We start from the raw sequence: 20181 nt of genomic DNA, 5'->3' as shown, positions 1-20181 counted from the left end.
GTGACTTTTCTGTACTAATTCTATAAATTATGTGTTCTTTGTCATATATAGCCACTGATATCTCTCCTGTTAGCTTAGTTAGGCTAGTGATTACACAGAGATTTCACCAAATACCTAGAACCAGTTAGTCTCCTAGTCTTTGCTGAGGGTCTTTGTGTGCTTGTCGTGGCATACCTTAACAATTTAGCTGGGCAGTTGACAACTCTCCCTTATCCTTTACTTTCTGCTGTGCAAATTCTCAATTTCAGCCAAAGGAGAACTTAGTCAATCTTTACTCTCTCAGTCTTTACCAAGCCTGCCCAGTCCCGGGCATGTGCCCTGTCCTGTCCATTCATGTCGCTTTCTGTTTTCCCGGGAACACATCAGAACTTTTTGAAGCTCCCATGGACATGTCATTCCCCAGCTTTTCCTCTTAATCTTTTTAGTTAACCTGTTGTTAACCCCAACTGTTACCCTCTGCATCTGGCAGTTACAAAGTTAAATGATAGCCTTTAGTTGTTTTTGACAAATACTCTTGGGGAAAAGGCTTTTTGAGTTGCATACTCTGCCATTTTCACTAATATCACAACTTTTATCACAGCTTGTTTTAAAACCACAACTTTTAAACCTAAATTACAAATTCAACTTTTAAAACTAAATTATGTTCAGTTCAGCATGTATTTCTTGTATCACAATGTAGATTGTTTTGATATTTTACTAGTCATGCCTCCATAAAATGCTGACTGCCTAAATTTTCTTGCCTAGAATTTCTTCAGTTTCTTCTGTCATGCAAGGTTCCAGCATCTGTCCATGTCAGCTGTTTTTCTATTCTGTGATGCCCTCTTTAACTTGTTCACCTTTTACTTATTCTTTTCTGTTCAGTTAGTCTTCTTTTTCATTCACTCATATATCCATTCTATTCAGTAATCATTTATTTACATCTTTGTTGCAATTTCAATTCATTACATTTTTTTTGATGTGTGTGATGAATACCATTTTGTATATTTCTTTTTGTACCTGTTCATAAGTTTTCTGGGTCTGTTATATCCAAGAGTAGAAGTTTATCCTCATAGGACCTAGCGTTCTCAATCTCATTAAAATTGTTCTTCAAAATGGCTGTCCTGGTTTATGCTTCCACCAGTGGTGCTTTTCTCGCATCCTCATCAACACGAGATGTTACCCAAGTTTTCCATTTTTGCTAAACTGACAGTTAAGTTGCCTCTGCTCATCATTTTCTTGCTTTTTTCAAAGGAGTTGCTTTCATATTATGTGTATTCCAGTTTTAAATCCATTATTGATTATCTTTGTTGCAGATATCTTCTCCTAGATGTCAAGTTAGTCGTGCTTTTTCATTCCAGATGTTAACTTTGCTTATCTTGTATAGGATTGGACAGAAATTGTTAATGTTTAAGGAGCTGAGTTCAGTATTTTTCTTTTTATGTTTGTGCTCTTTGCATTAAAAGAATCCTTCCATATTGCAAAGACAGAAAAGTATTATTTTACATTTTAAAAAAATAATGATTACTTTCAATTCTTTAGTCTATTGAATTTATTATTTATGGTGTGAGGTATAAACATAATTTCAACTTTATTTATTGAGATAATTTTTAAACATTTTTATTAATAATCTATATTTTATCCAGTGGCCTAAGGTGCCACTCTTATCATATAGTAGTTTTTTTATACTTGTTTTTTTCCTTTAGGTCCACTCTTCTTTGTTCCTACAACAGAACACTCTGTTATACTTAGCATAACTTTGTAATTTATCTTAGTAATTTATAATGCTAGTCCCTCCTCCTTGCTTTTCTTTTATAGAATTGTCTTAGCTAATTATGAATCTTTAATTTTCTAAATATATTTTAGAATCAGTATTTAAGAGTTTCTTTAAAAATTTCTCTGAGATTTTGGTTATAACTATATTAATTATATATATCAGTATGAGGATAAATTGCCATCTTTAAAATTATAAGTGTACACTCTTGATTATGGCATTGTGGTCTAATTGTATATGTTTTACTGGAGTCCAAACATGTTCCCCATAATGGACTTGTGATCATAACCATAAATTGTCTTCTGTTTATTCTCTAAATGTTGTCTTCTTTCCTGTTACATAGTTTAATGCATTATTATTGGTGTAGAGGAATGTTTTCTATTTTTGTATGTTGATATTGGAAAACTCTTCTGGAATCACTTTTATTTTCTATGATTTAAATATGTACAGAGGTTAGTGGGGGGCTAAAGGAAGGGCACAGTAATGGCATGGGATAATTGGACTGCCCCAGCCAGAGCAGAAAGGATATACTTGTGCTGAACTTCCAAAGATGAGGAGATGTTTAGGTCCTTACCTGAGTAAAACCATAGAAGAGTGGTTCAGTGTGCTACCTTAGGGAGGTCTCAGTAGTTTGGCATGGTCAGGGCAAAGGGTATGAAAAGAGATGTCACAGGTCATGGAGAGGAAGGCCAGTAAGTCATGCTGAGGAATGACGATTTTATACAATCAGCATTGATTAGACAAGTTAGAAAAAGGAAGAGTTTAAACTGAGGTAAGTAGGAAAGAAATAAGATGAGAAATTAGTGAAAGAGACCAAAGAAGAAAAATAGGTTGAATGGAACCAAAACTGTCTTTGGAATCGTTAGTAGACAAATTTTTGATAAGTATATTGCTAGAATAACAAAGTACAAAAAAATGTTACGAATAAATAAAGATATAGTGAAGTTTGAAAATCATAACAATATTCTGAATAATTTTATACTAATAAACTTGAATAACTCGTGAAATATTAATTCTTAAAATATGCTGGATTAAATTACTTAGTAGACTAATAGTCAATTAAATTCTCCTGATTGGTAATCAGAAATTTGTTTTTCCTACTCTCTACTTTTGCCCCCCCCCCCAAAAAAGTACAGCTATATGGTTTTTCAAGGACAAAAACACTTTCTGTATTCTTTCAGAGAAAATTTATAGAAGAAAATCTGTCCAGTTCATTTTATGAGCTGTTATAATCGTAGATGCCTACTTTAGTAATACTAAATGCTAAATAACTATTTTGATACCAAAATTGGAAAAGGACAAAGAATAGTATAAGAAAACTATATATTTGAATTTATGAATATAGGTACAAGTATTCCTATACTTTTGGAAATATACTTATACTTGAAAAATATTTGCAAATTGAATCCAACAGTATTTAAGTAAAAGAGCATGATCAATTAGAATTATGTCAGGAAAACAATTTAGTAATATTAAGCATTCCATTAAAATATTCAAGAAGAAAAAATGATCACCTCAGTGGAAATAGAAAAAAATGGCTGAAATTCAACAACAATTTGTGTTAAAAACAAACAACTAAGAATAGAGGGGAACTTTCTTAACCTAAGGAAGGGTTTCTATCTAAAAGTTACATTTAGTAAACATCATGCTTTATGGTGAAGCTTTAGAGACAGTCTTTTTAAAGTTAAGAATTTTGATTCTCAAAAACAGTTTATATTTTACTAGATCATAAAGATCTTTGTATATGGTGAATCAGTGAAGAGTTGGCCTGCAATTACTGAGGAGTTGTTGGAACCTTTTCTAAACTGAGTAAATTAGAAACAATTGAATCTCTACTGTGTTGCTTTTGTATATCCCAGAGAATACTATTTTTGCTTGTTTAAGGATCAGGATTCCTTAAATTTTAAAGTGAAGTGGGAAAAAATTCTTAATAATTAAAATTAATCAGCGCACGTACTTGTCAACTTCTTAATCACATAATTTTTAATTACAAAGTCTAGATATAGTATTATCTTAATGTTTTTTAATTAAAATAATATTCTGAGAATAAAATAAGTGTACGCGAACTTTGAATAAAAAAGACCAGCATTATGCTCGGATTGAGATACACGCACATGCCCAGATGAAATACATGTGTATATTTTTGAATGTTAGTTACATAGAATGCAGTGAAATTTAGTTCTTATCAAGTAATAGCTATAATCCAAAGAAAACTTATGAAAACCTATAACCTATTTTGTATAACTGCAAAAATGTAAGCCATTATGGGGCATTTAAGAATATAAAATATTATATTATTAACATTCTAATTTTGTATTTTCAGTGAAAGTATATGTTATGCTCCATCAAAGGAGTCCACACATGTTATGTGTAACCCAGCGACTGCGAAATTCTGAACTGATAGACCCATCTTTCCAATGGCATGGGCCAAGAGGAAAAATTGTTTCAGGTAGGATTTTGCTTCAGTTCTCGTAATTAAATTGATATATCTGAAGTGTACTCAGAACAGAAAGAATATTTGTATCTCATATACATTTACCTTTTTCCTCACTTCTTTTTCCTGTGATTTCCTTTTAGAGTTAGAATCTAACGAGGTAGATACTTTGACCATTTTTCACAGATCTTAATTTGAGATTGAGACACACTAGATGATTGAACTGTTTGGAGAGTTCTCTAAGCATCTATGTTGCAAAAAAATGTTACTTTTTTAAAGTTCATAAAATCATTTTGGTTACTTCAATCAGATTTTTGTTAGTAAAGTATATATGAAGAAGCAAATATATTTCTGGGTTTTGTTAAAAATACAAATGAACACTTTGACCTATAGATTTATATGGTCTTATTTGTTTAAACAGTCTTACATAAGACTTGAGACTTTGTTAATAGTTATAATTTTATATTTTGCTATCTTGTATTCCTTTCTGACCAGAATCCTGACCAAATAATATGGATCATATCTGAATTTATTTAAGTAGTATTATCCATTTTGGAAAAAAAATGACTAAATTTAACATTCAGTATTTTAGTATTAAAAACATTCTTTTAAATATACTGCATGGTTTGACAGTGGCTATATGTTAATATATTATCAATGCTGTGCTTACAAAAATGGACACTTAGGGCTCATTCATCCAAAGGACAAGATAGACTTGAGACACATCTGAATGGTAGCCTAACAGTTTTCAAATTTTTGAGAAAACAAAATCTTATTCTCAGGAAGGTATTTTTTTCCTCAAAGAGATTACTCTGGGTATGACTGATTTGATCAACATTTTCTCCATTCAGCTTCTTATTTTGTTATTTTGAAATGTTTATTTACTATCATTCTAATTTTTCATTTGATTTGTGTCTACAGCGTAGTTGAAAAAATTTAAATTAGTTTAGCTGTTTTTTTTTCAGCTTGCTAAAAATCCAGATTAATGAATTTTCATTGTAAAGACCTAATCATTTTTGCATACTTTCAAAGGAAATTTTTCTTTATTGCTCCATTCACCATGTTTTCTTTCTTTTTTTTTTAATCCTTATTGGTATTTTGAGATAGTGCCTATGGATGAAAACCGACAGGTTTATTTTGTTATCTTGGATGAAGGAAAGCAGCATATTCATACAAACTTGCTGAAGAAATTTTCATAGGAAGTATTTATTTTGTAATATGTTTTAATTCTTATTCTTATATAGTTGAGTGATCTCAGCTGTACATTTCTATAATATTTATGTTGCTTCTAAATTATCTCAAGGTTTAAAAAGTTACTCCACTCTTTGGGTTAGGTGGTTGTTCTTTAAAGTGAATTATTCAGCTCTTAGTGAGTGAGGGACTATTTGGTGGATGCCATTGTGCTAGGCTTTGTGGGAGTTACAAAGATCAGACACCATCTCTGCCTGACTGTGGTAGTGTAGTAGGAATGAATCAGTGGAAGTGAGTAAGAGAAATCCTAAGAGATTGGACAATTAATATAAATCAACGAAATGGACCAAATGTAAAAGCATCCAATACTGAAAATATAATCAATTTTTGTTTTTATTACTCTCTGATAGTAGCACATAATGTAGTGCAAACGTATATTAAATATATTTTACATTTGACATTGAAATTTCGTAAGTCCAGAAATGGAAGTATTTAAATGTGTATTGAATAGTTTATCGTAGTTTGTTACTCCTTTGATTTGGAAATTGAAATCTGAAACATATTCTTCTCAAAGGTGCCCTGTCAGGTCTTACTGTGTATATGCAAAATGTAGTATATAATTGAATTTCAAATCCTTTATCTGGGAGCGATATTTTATTTTACTCACTTTCACAATGGAAAATAGATGTTCAGAAATGTAGTTATTTCCAGGTAAGGATAAAATCATATTAATAAAATGGGCTTTATATTTATAAAAAATATTTCCAGGAAATTCTGATATTTGGGCCTGTAGTTTAGTTTTCAGTGCACTGTTGCCTCATGGTTTCCTGTCTACCAGTTTTAAAGCTCATTAGTTCTACCATCTATTATTTCAGAAAGAACTGAAAAATGTTGTCTAATTTTCTTAAAGCTTGAAAAACAGAGAACCTTTTTGAACTCTAGATTAAACTGTACTGTTCGTTAGTTGTCTTTTTATGAATATTCCAAAGATAGTTCCTCTAAAATTGAAGCAAAAAATCATGCAATTATGTAATTACTTGCACATTCCTTTGGAGAGAAATATTCAGATTGTTTAGATAGGTTGTAAAGGGTAAGGTACAAGTGTCAGATTTGGTCTGTCTCTTTCCCTTGTCCCACTTCTCTCTCTGTCTCTCTCTCTCTGTCTCTTTTTCAGTGTTTTGTATTTACAAAGGTAATGCATTTATTACGACAAGACCTGTACCTCTTTCTCCAACGCTGATGCTATTCTGATGAATTAACTCTTTTTGGCGTGGGGACTTCTCCATTTTTCTAAATGTTCACACAAACATGTATAAGCACATATACATACACATGTTGGGTTTTACCCTTAACTTCCCCCTTATTGTTTTAATGAGATAATAGATTATATTTACTCTACCTTAACATTTTTTATTATGAAGCATCGATAGACATAAATAAATGTAAGATACTTGCAAGTTATAAAGCACAGTAAAACAAACATCCTTGAATGTAGTGTACAAGTCAAGATATACCATTACCAAGACTGTTGAACTCCCCAATAATTTGTTTAAAAACCCCATTCATCTGTCCCCAACCCCCTGTCAGGTAAACACTATCCTCAACTTTTACTATATTATTCTTTAGCTTTTCTTTATACATTTACTATATTTATATATATATGTATGTATGTGTGTATCCTGCAGGAGTATATTTTAGTATTTTTATTTTGAATATTACAAAAATAATATTTATGTAATATTTGTCATGCATCATATACTGTTCTAAACAATTTGCACACACTAATCATTTAATTTTACAGCAGCCTTTGTGCTACGTACAGCCATTTTCTCCATTTTACATGTGACAGAGGCATTGAGAGAATGAGCTACTTCCCTGAAGTCATGTCCCTTTGAAGTCTTGCTTCAGAGTTCACAGATATAATCTAAATGAAGTAGGAATAGGAGTTTTCCCTCTCACCATTTTGTGAGTTTTTGTAGTTTGTGTCTTTCAAGGAATTTGTCCAACTTAGAGTTATTTTCAACTTGTTGAATTTATTTGCGTAAAGTAGTTTGTGATATTTCCTTATTGCCTTTTTGATATATCCAAGATATATATGATGTGCCATCATTCACTCCTGATATTGGTTATGTCTTTTCTCTTTCATTTTGGTCTCTCTGGCTATAGGTTTTCAAAAGAACAGCTTTTGGTTTGATTTATTTTTCTCTAGTATATTTTGTTTTCAATTTCTTTGATTTCTCCTTTTATCTTTATTATTTCCTTTCTTCTGTTTGCTTTGTGTTAAATTTGCTTGTTTTGTTTTGCTGGCTGTAGAATTCTGGATTGGCAGTTTTCTTATTTCAACATTCTAAAGATAACACTCTGTATTCTTTTTACCTGCACAGTTTCTAGTGTGAAGTCTGCTATAATCATATCCTTGTCTCTCCGTAGGCAGTGTGCCATTGTTTTCTGACTGACTTCAAGATTTTCTCTTTGCCTTTTATTTTCAATGATTTGAATATTATATGTGTCTTTTCTGTTTTTCATATTCATTCTCTTTACTCTTCTCTAAATTTCTTGGATCTGTAGATTGGTGTTTTTCATTAATTTTTAAAATTCTCAGCCATTATGTCTTCAGATATTTCTTTGCCACATCCTGTCTTGCCTCTGCTTCTGAGATTTCTAGCACACATGTGTAACTGACTTTGTGCCACAGCTCTTGTATTCTCTCTTCTTGATGTTTTGTTGTTGTTGTTGTTTTGTTTCATTTATCTCTTTGTGATTCAGGTTCGTTAATTTCTTTTGACCTACCTTCAAGTTCATTGATTCTTTCCTTAGCTGTGTCAAGCCTCTTTATCCCATTGAAGGAATACATCATCAGTCTTACTGTATTTCTTTTCTTTCTTCTTCATTTTATTTTGGTTATAGTTCTAGCATTTCCATTTGTTTCTGACATATGTATTATTTCTTATACAGGCATATGTCATTTTATTCTGCTTTGTGGATATTGCACTTTTACAGGTTGAAGGTTTGTGGCAACCCTGCATTGAACAATTCCATTGGTGCCATTTTCCAATAGCATTTGCTCACTTAGTGTCTCTGTGTCACATTTTGGTAATTCTCACAATATTTCAAACTTTTTCATTATTATTATATTTGTTATGGTGATCTGTGATCAGTGATCTTTCATGTTACTATCACAATTGTTTTGGGGCACTGTGAACCATGCCCATATAAGACAGCAAACTTCATCAATAAATGTCATTTGTGTTCTCACTGCTCCACTACCTGGCCATTCCCCAGTCTCTCTCCCTCTCCTTGGGCCTCCCTATTTCCTGTGACACAGAAAAATTGAAATTAGCCCAAATAAAAACCCTACAATGACCTCTCAGTGTTCAAGTGAAAGGAAGAGTTGCACATCTCTCACTTTAAGTCAAAAGCTGGAAATGATAAAGCTGAGTGAGGAAGGCATGCCAAAAGCTAAGACAGGACAAAACTAGGCCTCTTGTGCCAAATACTTAGCCAAGTTGTGAATGCAAAGGTAAAGTTCTTAAAGGAAATTAAAAGTACTACTCCAGGGAACACATGAATGATGAGAAAGCAGAACAGTCTTATTGGTGATATGGAGAAAGTTTGAGTGGTCTGGATAGAAGGTCACACCAGCCACAACATTCCCTTATGCCAAAGCCCAATCCAGAGCAATGTCCTAACTCTCTTCAGTACTCTGAAGGCTGAGAAAGGTGAGGAAGCTGCAGAAGAAAAGTTTGAAGCTAGCAGAGGTTCACTCATGAGGTTTAAGGAGAGAAGCCATCTCTATAACTTAAAAGTGTAGGTGAAGCAGCAAGTGCTGATGTAGAAGCTATAGTGAGTTATCCAGAAGATCTAGCCAAGATCATTAATGAACGTGGCTGCACTGAACAACAGATTTTCAATGTAGACAAAACAACTTTATGTTGGAAAAAGATGCCATCTACAACTTTTGTCACTAGAGAGCAGAGGTTAGTGCCTGGCTTCAAAGCTTCAAAGGCAAACTATGCCTCTGTTGTTAGGGGCTAATGCAGTTTGGTGACTTGAAGTTGAAGCCAATGCTCATTTTCCATTTTAAAATCTTTGGTCTCTTAAGAATTATGCTAAAGCTGCTCTGCCCATCATCTATAAATGGAACAACAAACTTGGATGACAGCACATCTGTTTCCAACATGGTACAATGTTTATAAAATTGAACAATATAATATGTTGTATAAATCTGTATACAGCCCACTGTATAAGCCATATATAACTATATATATAAATATATATATGTATACACTATAGATAACCCACACTATATAGGCCCTCTGTTGAGACCTACTGCTCAGAAAAAAAGCTTCCTTTAAAAACATTACTGCTCACTGACAATGTACCTGGTCACCCAAGAGCTCTGATGGAGATGTATAATGAGATTAATATTGTTTTCATGCCTGCTAATACAACATCCATTCTGTAGCCCATGGAAAAAGTAGTAATTTTGACTTTCAAGTCCTATTATTTAAGAAATACATTTTCTCAGGCGATAGCTGCCATAGATAGTGGTTCCTCGAATAGATCTGGGGAAAATAAATTGAAAACCATCTAGAAAGGATTTGGCATTCTACGTGCCATTAAGAACATTTGTAACTTATGAGTAGAGGTCAAAATATCAACATTGACAGGAACTTTGGAAGAGATGGATTCCAATCTTCATGGGTTCCAATCTTGAGGGGTTCAAGACTTCAGAGGAGGAGGTAACTAGATGCAGTGGAAATAGCGTGAGAACTAGAATTAGAATTGGAGCCTGAAGATGTGTCTGAATTTCTGCATCTCAAGATCAAGCTTTAATGGATGAGGACTTGCTTTGGAAGCACAAAGAAAGTGGTTTCTTGAGATGAAATCTATTCCTGGTGAAGACTCCATGAAGACTGTTGAAATGACAGCAAAGCATTTAGAATATGACATAGACTTAGTTGATAAAGCAGTTACAGGGTTTGAGAGGATTGACTCCAATTTTGAAAGAATTTCTACTGTGGATAAAATGTTGTCAAACAGCATGGCATGCTACAGAGAAATTGTTCGTGAAAGGAAGAGTCACTTGATGTAGCAAACTTCATTATTGTGTTATTTTAAGAAATTGCCACAGGCCCCCAACCTTTATCAACCACCACCCTGATCAATCAGCAGCCATCAGCATCAAGGCAAAACCCTCCACGAGCAAAAAGATTATGGCTCACTGAAGCTAAGACAATGATTAGCAGTTTTTAGCAAGAAAGTATTTTTATATAAGGTTTGTACATTTTTTTTTTGGATGTAAAGCTTATTACACACTTGATAGACTACAGTATAGTGTAAACATAACCTTTATATGCACTGGGATACCAAAAAATCTATGTGACTTTATTGATATTTGCTTTATTGCAGTGGTCTGGATTGGAAGCAGAAATAACTCTGAGGTATACCTGTGGTTTCAGTCTCTGCTGAAATCACCTATCTGATCTTGCATGTTTCCATGTTTTCCATTAAATCCTTTAATACATTAATTATGGTTATTTTAAGTTAACTGATACTTCTGACATCTGTATCATTTAAGAGTATGGCTCTGAGCATTGCTTGGTATTTTGGAAATGTGCCATTTCTTGCTCTTCTGTATGCTGCTTAATTTTTGTTAAAGTTGAACATCTTGAGTAAGACAGTAGATATTGAGATAAGTATTTTTATGCTTTCAGGTGAACACCTTTTAAAAATACTGTTAAGCCTTTAATATTAGGAGGTTTTTGTCAATCTAGTCAGGAATTGTCTGCGTTTGATATTGGTGGTGGTTGTGGTGACTGAAATCTTCAGTTACCCTTAAACATGATTAAAATGTAGGCTGGCTCAGGAGAAAGTACTTTTCTCCAATGTCTAATCTTTCTTGGGTTTGGTTTCTCCTTCTTTGATTTCTCCAGAAAGATTCTCTTGCAGCTCTCCTATCTTGATTCCACTGCATTTTTGCTAGACTTTTATTGTGATGGTAGTTGAGAGAGAAGGGCAGTCTCTAATGTTCTGATTAAGCTTTAGTCTTTGACAGGTATGGTGTCCATGGATCTTGGAGGTGTTTCCTTCACAAGTGCTTCAATCCCTCCCCCAGCTTTAGTGCTGACCTAGTACTTTTTGCTGACTCTTCCTCAAGGATGAAGGGTTTTTTTCTTCCTGTTTCCTTCCCTAGCGATAAGTCTCCATAGTGCCCTAGGTGACCATTCTTTTTTCTTCCCTCTCTGTAGATTATAGCATTGTTCCTTTCCAGGTGGTAGGGGAAATGAGTGTAGATGGGGTTTTGGCAGGGCTGTAGGGCCTCTCCCCTAGCCAGTACCCTGTGGGAAGTTTTCTCAGGGTTCCCATGCTCTCCTTTTGAACACTTAGAAGTGTTCATGAAGGTAAAGCCTGTCAAGGGGGGTGACCTCTTCTCTCCTCCGTATCTATGGTCCTCAGAGGCTTCACATGCTTACACTGGTTAACACTTAGGTTTTAGAAGTTCATTGAAAACTTTTGTTGACTTTGGCCAGTTTATATAGCAGTTGATCCAAATACTGGTTCTAACTCCTATCACTGCAACTCTGTGATTGTGTGACTTTGGGCAAGTCAGGTGATCTAATCTCCTTTTTATTTTTCTGCCACCATTAAGGTTATAACCCAACTTTTGCCTAGTATTGTGTTGCACAGGAAATCCCTAGTTGTTAGTGATTATACAGTATTGGGTTAGCTTTTGTTCTGGGTACACTGTTTTACCTCTTTCATGTGTAGTTTGTGAGCTTACTGAGGGCATAACATCAGTAAAATACATGTATATGTATATAATTACTTTATAGTATATATAAATATATGTTATTTTGTATATATGTGAATATCTGATAGTGCCCAGTTCAATGCAAGGAGCAGATTAGGAATGCATTATGTACAAATAATTATTAGTTTCTTACCACTTAGGCGGCTGCATAATTGATAAACTCTGGTTAGTGAAATTTTGACCCTAAGAACGTCATCCTTGCACCTGCTGTCAACAGACACCAGATGCAATGACTAGTTATGACCCCAACTCCTTTCAGTGATTCTGTAGGTAAATTTTGATGGTCTTACTCTGTTCAGAAAATATTTTATCTTGATATCATGTAATTGAAGCAACTAATTACTGTATCCTATTCCTTTAATTAGAAAACAGTAGCGCACAAGTAACATCCACAGGAAGCCTTATATTCCAGAACTTTGAGGAGAACATGAGTGGAGTTTATACGTGTTTCCTTGAGTATAAACCTATGGTGGAAGAAGTTATTAAAAATCTTCAACTAAAATATGTTATATATGGTAAGAAGTGCATTTTGTTGTATTTTAACATTTCTTAATTTTTCCAAATATTTAAATATTTTAACAGGTTTATTTTAAAGGGATTTTGTTATTTTTAGTCTCTTTTAATTGAAGAAAAATTACTGCCTGCCTGTATTTTACAAAGTACTTTGTCAAGGGTTAGTGGTGAGGACAGATCTTTTTTCTTCAGGGGAATGTTGACATGTACATAGCTAAATTTAAGAGAATGAATGAAACGGGGTTTGGAAATTATGCTTTGAAATTATTATGTTGCTATTTTAGTCTGTGCTGCCTTTAAATTCTGAGTATCATGCTTGATGGCACACTGCCATTTCCCCCAAACAGAAGCATGAAGTACCACTGTAAAATTCTTTTCTAAAAGCAATTTGATCTGTTGAGGTTTGAGATTGGGAGAGCTGAGTTGACAGTGGAGTGGCCAGGAGAACAGCTTGAACAAAGGTTGCTTGTAAGTTCCATCTCACTGGTGGGACACAGGTATGGTAGATAGAATAGTGGTCCTCAAAGATGTCCATGTCTAATCTCCAGAACCTGTGCGTATGTTACCTTGCAGTGCAAAAGGGACTTTGCATATATAACTCTTCAAACAGTAGTGTTTGGAACATTTAAATAAATCTCCCCCCTTTCTGTGCATGTCTCTGTGTCTCTGTCTCTCTCTCATCTCTCTGTGTGTAAACATACACATACACACACACCCCAACACATATCCCTGGATTGTACTGTGGAAGTTAAATTGTTGGTGTTTCTATAAGATGAATTCTGTAAGGAAAAATCTTCTGTAGGGTATTGACAGTGTAACTTTCATAGATTCTACCAGTCACCCTACAAAGAGTGTACCAATTTATGTCCTTGCCATAGTATGTGAGAACCTCATTACCCATAACTCCCTTAATACTGTATTTTGAATTGTTGCTGATCTGATAGGTTAATAATGGTATTCCATGGTTTTAATGTGTGTTTTTTTGGTGACTGATGGGTTATTTGACTTTTGCTATTTGCATGAGCTTCACGTGTGTGAGTATGTATGTCTGAGTAACTACTGAGAGATATGTACATATGCAGGTATATAGCAGTGTAGATATTAATTTCATGTCAAATACGTTATATTCTGTATTTTATTTTTCTGTAGCTTACAGACCTTTTTAATTGTGAGTGAGGATAATTTAAAATTTCAAGATTTTATGTAGTCCACAGGTGGTATTATTTTCTTTTTGGCCTTTGTTTCTTACTGTGCTGAGCATGGTTCCCTGAATCATAAGAATTGAGTTCACTATAATTACATTATATTTTTATATATGAAGTTTAACATTTCTGAAAATAACAATAATAGCGTAGCACCCAGAATTACTATAAAATTTAAATTTGGCAAGACAGTGGATGTATGGTGACTCATTGCTTTAATATGCGCTCCCTTAATTACTAGTAAATTTGAGCTTTTTTAATATTTTTATTACACAATAGATTACAGTGCCTTTTGTTTGCCAAAGTTCATCTTTTTTCTTCAGTAATTTGTAGGTTTTCACCATTCTGGATACCAGTCTTTTATCATGTTGCAATAGCTTCTGCCTGTCTCTCACTTGTCTTAACATTAGATATGATGTTGTTTATACTGCAGAAGTGTCAGATATTGTTGTAATGAGATTTATTAATTTTTTAAATTGGTTTGTTCAATTTTTTTATAAAACATTGTTTCATATACCTAGAAAATAAAAATACCTTCCTATGTTTACTTTACTAGGCCTATGTTTTTTTTTAATTAAGCTTTTTGTTTTGAGTTAATTGTAGGTTTGCATGTAGTTGCAAAAGACAATATAGAGAGATCCCATGTATCGTTTACGCAGCTTTCCCCAACAGCAACATTTTATAAGCTTACAGTACATTATCAGGCCAAGATACAGACTTTCTTACTGTCCACCCATCTTATTCAGTTTTCTCCAATTTTATATGTACTCATTTGTGTATGTGTGTTGTGCGTGTTTAGTTCTCTAAGTTTTATCCCGTGTGTAGACTCATGTATCCACCACTACAGTCAAGATACAGAGCAATATGGTCAACAGAAGTATACCTTGGGTTGTCCTTTTATGATCAAACTTGTTTCCCTCTCACCCTCTTTCATCATGCGTGACCACCACAGATCTTCTCCAATTCTGTAATTTCATCATTTCCAAAGTATGATGTAAATGCAGGGATCTAGTATGTAATCTTATGGGATTGGCTTTTTCAGTTGGCCTAATTCCCTGGAAACTCATCTAAATTGTTGTGTGCATTTAATCAGTTGTTCCCTTTTATTGCTGAGTTGTAATCCATTGTATGGAAGTACCACAATTTAACCAGTCATCCACAGAACATCTGAGTTGCTTCAGGTTTTGGGCTATTACTTATAAAGTTGCTGTGAACATTAGTGTAGTTTTTTGTGTAGACATGAGTTTTTATTTCTGTGGGATAAATGCCCAAAGGGTTGATGGATCAAGTATTAATTGCACGTTTAATCTTGTAAGAAATTGCCATACTGTTTTCCAGAGTGGCTGTGCCATTTTACATTCCCACCAGCAATGTAAGAGTAATGCAGTTTCTCTGTGTCCTCACTAGTATTTGGTGTTGACATTATTTTTATTTTAGCCATTTTGATAAATGTGAAGCGATATTTCGTTGTGGTTTTCGTTTGAGTTTACTTAATGTCTAATGATGTTGAACATATTTTTATGAGCATATTTGCCACCTGTACATTCTCTTTGGTGAAATGTCTGTTGGCACCTTTTGCCCATTTTCTAATTGTCTGATATATTACTACTGATATTTTTTTGAGAGTTTCTTAAAAATGATATTTCTAAATACTATTCTTTTGTTGGTTATGTTGTTTGCAAATATTTACTTACAGTCTATATCTTGTTGTTTTTGTATCTTAACAGGATCTTTTTTTTTAATGGAGGGGATCAGAATATGTTTTTTTCATCTTTAAATGTTTTTACCTTTTGACCCCCTTAACCCATTTCTCTCCCAAACCCCTGCCTCTGGCAACCACTAATCTGTTCTCTTGTTTTGTTTTAAGATTCCACATATAAGTGAGATCATATGGTATTTATCTTTCTCTGTCTGACTTATTTTGCTTAGCATAATGCCATAGAGGTCCATCCTTGTTTTCACAAACGACAAAATTTAATTCTTTTTTATGGCTGAATAATACTTCATTGTGTGTATATGTATACACACTATATATATATATATATATATGTATGTATGTATGTATACGTGTATATATATATATACACACACACCACAATTTCTTTATCCATTCATCCATTGATGGACACTTAGGTTGTTGCCATATCTTGGCTATCGTAAATAGTGGTGCAGTGGACATGGGATGCATATATCTTTTCAAGTTACTGTTTTCATTTTCTTTGGATAAATACCTAGAAGTGGAATAGCTAGATCATATGGTTGTTCTGTTTTTAATTTTGGGGGGAACCTCCATTCTGTTTTTCATAATTTACAATCCCCTTAACAGTGCACAAGTGTTCCCTTTTCTTCACATCCTCACAAAAACTTATTTCTTGTCTTTTTGATAATAGCTGTTCTAACAGGTATGAGATGGTATTTCATTGTGGTTTTGATTTGCGTTTCCCAGATGATTAGTGATGTTGAGCATCTTTTTATGTGCCTTTTAGTTATCTGTATGTCTTCTTTGGAAAAATGTCTATTCATATCTTCTGCCCATTTTTTAATCAAGTTTTTTTGCTATTGAGTTGTATGAGTTTTTTATATATTTTGGATATTAACTCCTTACCAGATATATGATTTACAAATATTTTCTCCCATTCAGTAGGTTGTCTTTTCATTTTGTTGATGGTTTCCTTTGCTGTGCAGAAGCTTTTGAATTTGATGTAGTTCCACTTGTTTATTTTTGCTTTTGTTGCTTTTAGTTTGGTGTCAGATTCAAAAACTCATTGCCAAAATCTATGTCGAGGAGCTTACTCACTATGTTTTCTTCTAGGGAGTTTATTGTTTCAGGTCTTATGTTCAAGTATTTAATCCATTTTGAGTTAATTTTTGTGTATGATCTAAGATAGTGGTCCAGTTTCATTATTTTGCGTGTGGCTGTCCAGTTATCCTAACACCATTTATTTAAGAGACTATGTTTTGCCTGTTGTATATTCTTGGCTCCTTGTTGTTAATTAATTAACCATATATGTGTGGATTTATTTCTAGTCTGTTTATTCTGTTCTGTTGATCTATGTATCTTTTTAAGGTATTACTATAGCTTTGCAATTGAGTTTGAAATCAGGGAGTGTGATGCCTCCAGCTTTGTTCTTTCTCAAGATGGCATTGGCTATTCAGGGTCTATTGTGGTTCCGTGTTATTTTTTCTGTTTCTGTGAAAAATTCCATTGGAATTTTGAAAAGGGTTGCATTGAGTCTGTAGATTGCTTGGGATAATTTGGACATTTTAACAATATTAATTCTTTCAATCCATGAGCATGGAGTATCTTTCCCTTTATTTGTGTCTTCAGTTTCTTTCCTTAATGTCTTGTAGTTTTTAGTATTTTCACAGAGCCAAAGATTTTCAATCTTATGAGGTCTGGTTTATCAAATTTGCTTATTAATCATGCTTTTGGTTTCAAGTCTAAGAATTTTTTGCGAGGCCATAGGCAAAGATTTTCTCCTAATTTTTTCCTGAAGTTTTATAGTTTTACTTTAAATATGATGCATTTTCAGTTAACTTTTGTTTAAATTGTGAGGTTTAATTTTTTGCACATAGATATCCAATTGCTCCAGTATCATTTCTTGAAAAGACTGTCCTTCTTTCAATGTATTGTTTTTGCACCTTTGTCAAAAATCGGTTGAGAATAATTGTCTGAGTCTATTTTTGGGTTCTCTGGTTTTTCCATTGATCAATGTGGTACTTCGCCAGTACCACACTGTTGATCACTCTCACTATATAGAAACCGTTGATATCAGGTAGAGTGATTCCTCCCGCTATTCTTCATCAAGATTGTTTTTGTCCTTTTAGAATCCGTCCCTTTCCATGTAAATTTTGCAATAATGTTGTATGTAGCTACAAAATATCCTACTGGAATTTAGAAGGGAATTGCATTTAATCTGTAGAATTTCTTTCTCTATTATATTGAGTGTTCTAATCATGGACACGGTATGTATATCAATTTAGTTAGGTCTTTCTTGATTTTTTTTTATCTGTGTATACATGCTTTGTTAGGTGTATACCTAAGTATGTTATTTTTTTTGGAGCAATTGGTAATGTTACTAGGTTTTAAAATTTGGATTCCACATGCTTATTGTTAATATGTAAAAAGTGATTTATTATTTGTGTCTTGATCTTACCACATGCCATCTCGTAGAGGTTACTTAACAGTTTTAAAATCTTTGTCTTTTTGTAGATTTTTTGTGAGACAGTCATGTCATATGCGCATAGGGACAGTTTGCTTTCTTTCTTTTCAATCCGTATGCCTCTTAGATTTCTTGTCGAACTGCGGAGACCAGGACTTCTAGTACTATGTTGAGTAAGAGTGGTGAGAGCAGACATCTTTGCCTTACTTGGAGTATTAGGGGGAATCATCCAGTCTTTCGCTATTAAATGTGATGTTAGCTGTGGTTTTTATGGAGGTGCCCTTTATTAGGTTGAGGAAGTTTCCTTTCATTCCAAGTTTGTTAATATTTTTGAAGGATGTTGGGTCTTGTCAAATGGTTTTTACTGCATTAATTAAGATAGGCATGTGGTTTTTACTTTGTGTTTTATTGACATGGTGTATTAAATTAATTGATATTCAACTATGAAGATATATAATTATTATAATTATATTATATTATATTAATATTATTATATTGGTTATGATGTATAATGTTTTCAGTATCCTGCCAGATTTAGTTTGCTGGCATTGTCTTAAGAATTTTTGCATGTACTTTCATAAGAGATGTTGGTCTTTAGTTTTTTTTCTTGTGATATCTCTTTGATCTGGTTTTGCCAACAGGGCAATACTGGGCTCAATATGAGTTGGGAAGTTTTCCATCCTCTTCTGATTTTGGAAGAGTTCATTAAGAATTATTACTATTTCTTTAAATGTTGTGTAGACTTCATGAGTGAAGACATCTGGGCTTGGGCTTTTCTTCATGGATAATTCTAGGAATTTTAATTGTTGATTTTTATTTTTATTTCATTGTGTCAGAGAATGTGATTTATATATTTAATTCTTGAATTTGTTGACTCTTCCTTCATGATCTCTAAAAGTTTTGCCTCTCGACTATTCTATTTATTTTTATTTCTGGAATTCCAATTAAACATATTTATTAGGCTCTTTAACTTATCATCCATATCTGTTAACTTGTCTTTCATATATCCAAATCTTTAAATATGTTGTGATTTAGGTACCGTTGTCCAAGTTACCAAATCTCTCTTCAGGTATGTTATGTCTGCTATATACTTGTCTAGTCATTTTATTTATTTTTTAACCTTAGAGACTTTCTTTTTTTCTATTTCAGTGACTGTACTTTCCATCTCCAGTATTTTCAATTGAATCTTTCTTTTTAGAATCTCTATTTGTTCTTTGGTCATATTCACCAGTTTTTGTTTTATAATTTCCTATTCTTTTTTTTTTTTTTTTGAGAAAGATTGCCCTGAGCTAACTACTACCAATCCTCCTCTTTTTGCTGAGGAAGACTGGCCCTGAGCTAACATACATGTCCATCTTCCTCTACTTTGTACGTGAGATGCCTGCCACAGCATGGCTTTTTGCCAAATGGTGCCATGTCCAGACCCGGGATCTGAATGGGCAAACCCTGGGCCACTGAGAAGCGGAACATGCGAACTTAACTGCTGCAACACCAGGGCGGCCCCTATAATTTCCTATTCTTAATTTGTTCCTTTCTTTAACATTTTGAGGATGTATATTTTTAAATTTTGTTTTTAAATTTTCATAATAAATATGAAAACTTGTAGGTACCTATAACCTTCATTAAAATAGGTATTATTGCTATTTTATCTCTATAGTGGGTATAAAATTCTATGTCAGTGTTATGGTTGCATTTTCCTTAGTACTAGTATCTCTGAGCATCTTTCTCTATGTGTTTATTGTCTCTTTTGAGATTTTCTATTCATATATTTTGCCTTTTTTCTAAGTTATTGTGTTTTTGTCAATTTCTAAGCACATTGAATATCTTACTATGAGTGTAGATCAGTGGTTTTCAAATTATGGTCTGTGGACCCCTGAGAGTCCTTGAAACCCTTTCAAGGGGTCAGTAAGGTGAAATATATTTATATTTTTAAATTAATTATTGTTTTTCTTTTTGGTGAGGGAGATTCACCCTGAGGTAACATCCATTGCCAATCTTCCTCTTATTTTTTCTTTGAGGATAATTAGCCCTGAGCTAACATCTGTGTGAATCCTCTGCTACTTTGTATGTAGGATGCCTCCACAGCTTGGCTGATGAGTGAAGTGGGTCTGCAC

General features: G+C 33.5%; 1 protein-coding gene across 2 annotated transcripts in view; it reads left to right on the top strand.

Moving 5' to 3' along the window:
- ZPBP (zona pellucida binding protein) overlaps nucleotides 1–20181 on the top strand; it is a 134615-nt gene that overhangs the window by 8536 nt on the left and 105898 nt on the right. For both annotated transcript variants that reach the window (XM_023639049.2, XM_023639048.2), the window contains exons 3-4: nucleotides 4074–4199; nucleotides 12555–12704. In XM_023639049.2, the coding sequence (XP_023494817.1) occupies nucleotides 4074–4199; nucleotides 12555–12704 (276 nt within the window). The remainder of the gene's footprint in view (nucleotides 1–4073; nucleotides 4200–12554; nucleotides 12705–20181) is intronic.

Source organism: Equus caballus, chromosome 4, assembly GCF_041296265.1.
Source record: "Equus caballus isolate H_3958 breed thoroughbred chromosome 4, TB-T2T, whole genome shotgun sequence".
In the NCBI taxonomy this organism is placed as follows: Eukaryota; Metazoa; Chordata; class Mammalia; order Perissodactyla; family Equidae; genus Equus; species Equus caballus.
Note: the sequence above shows the minus strand (reverse complement) of the source record. Positions and strands in the feature narration are given on the sequence as shown.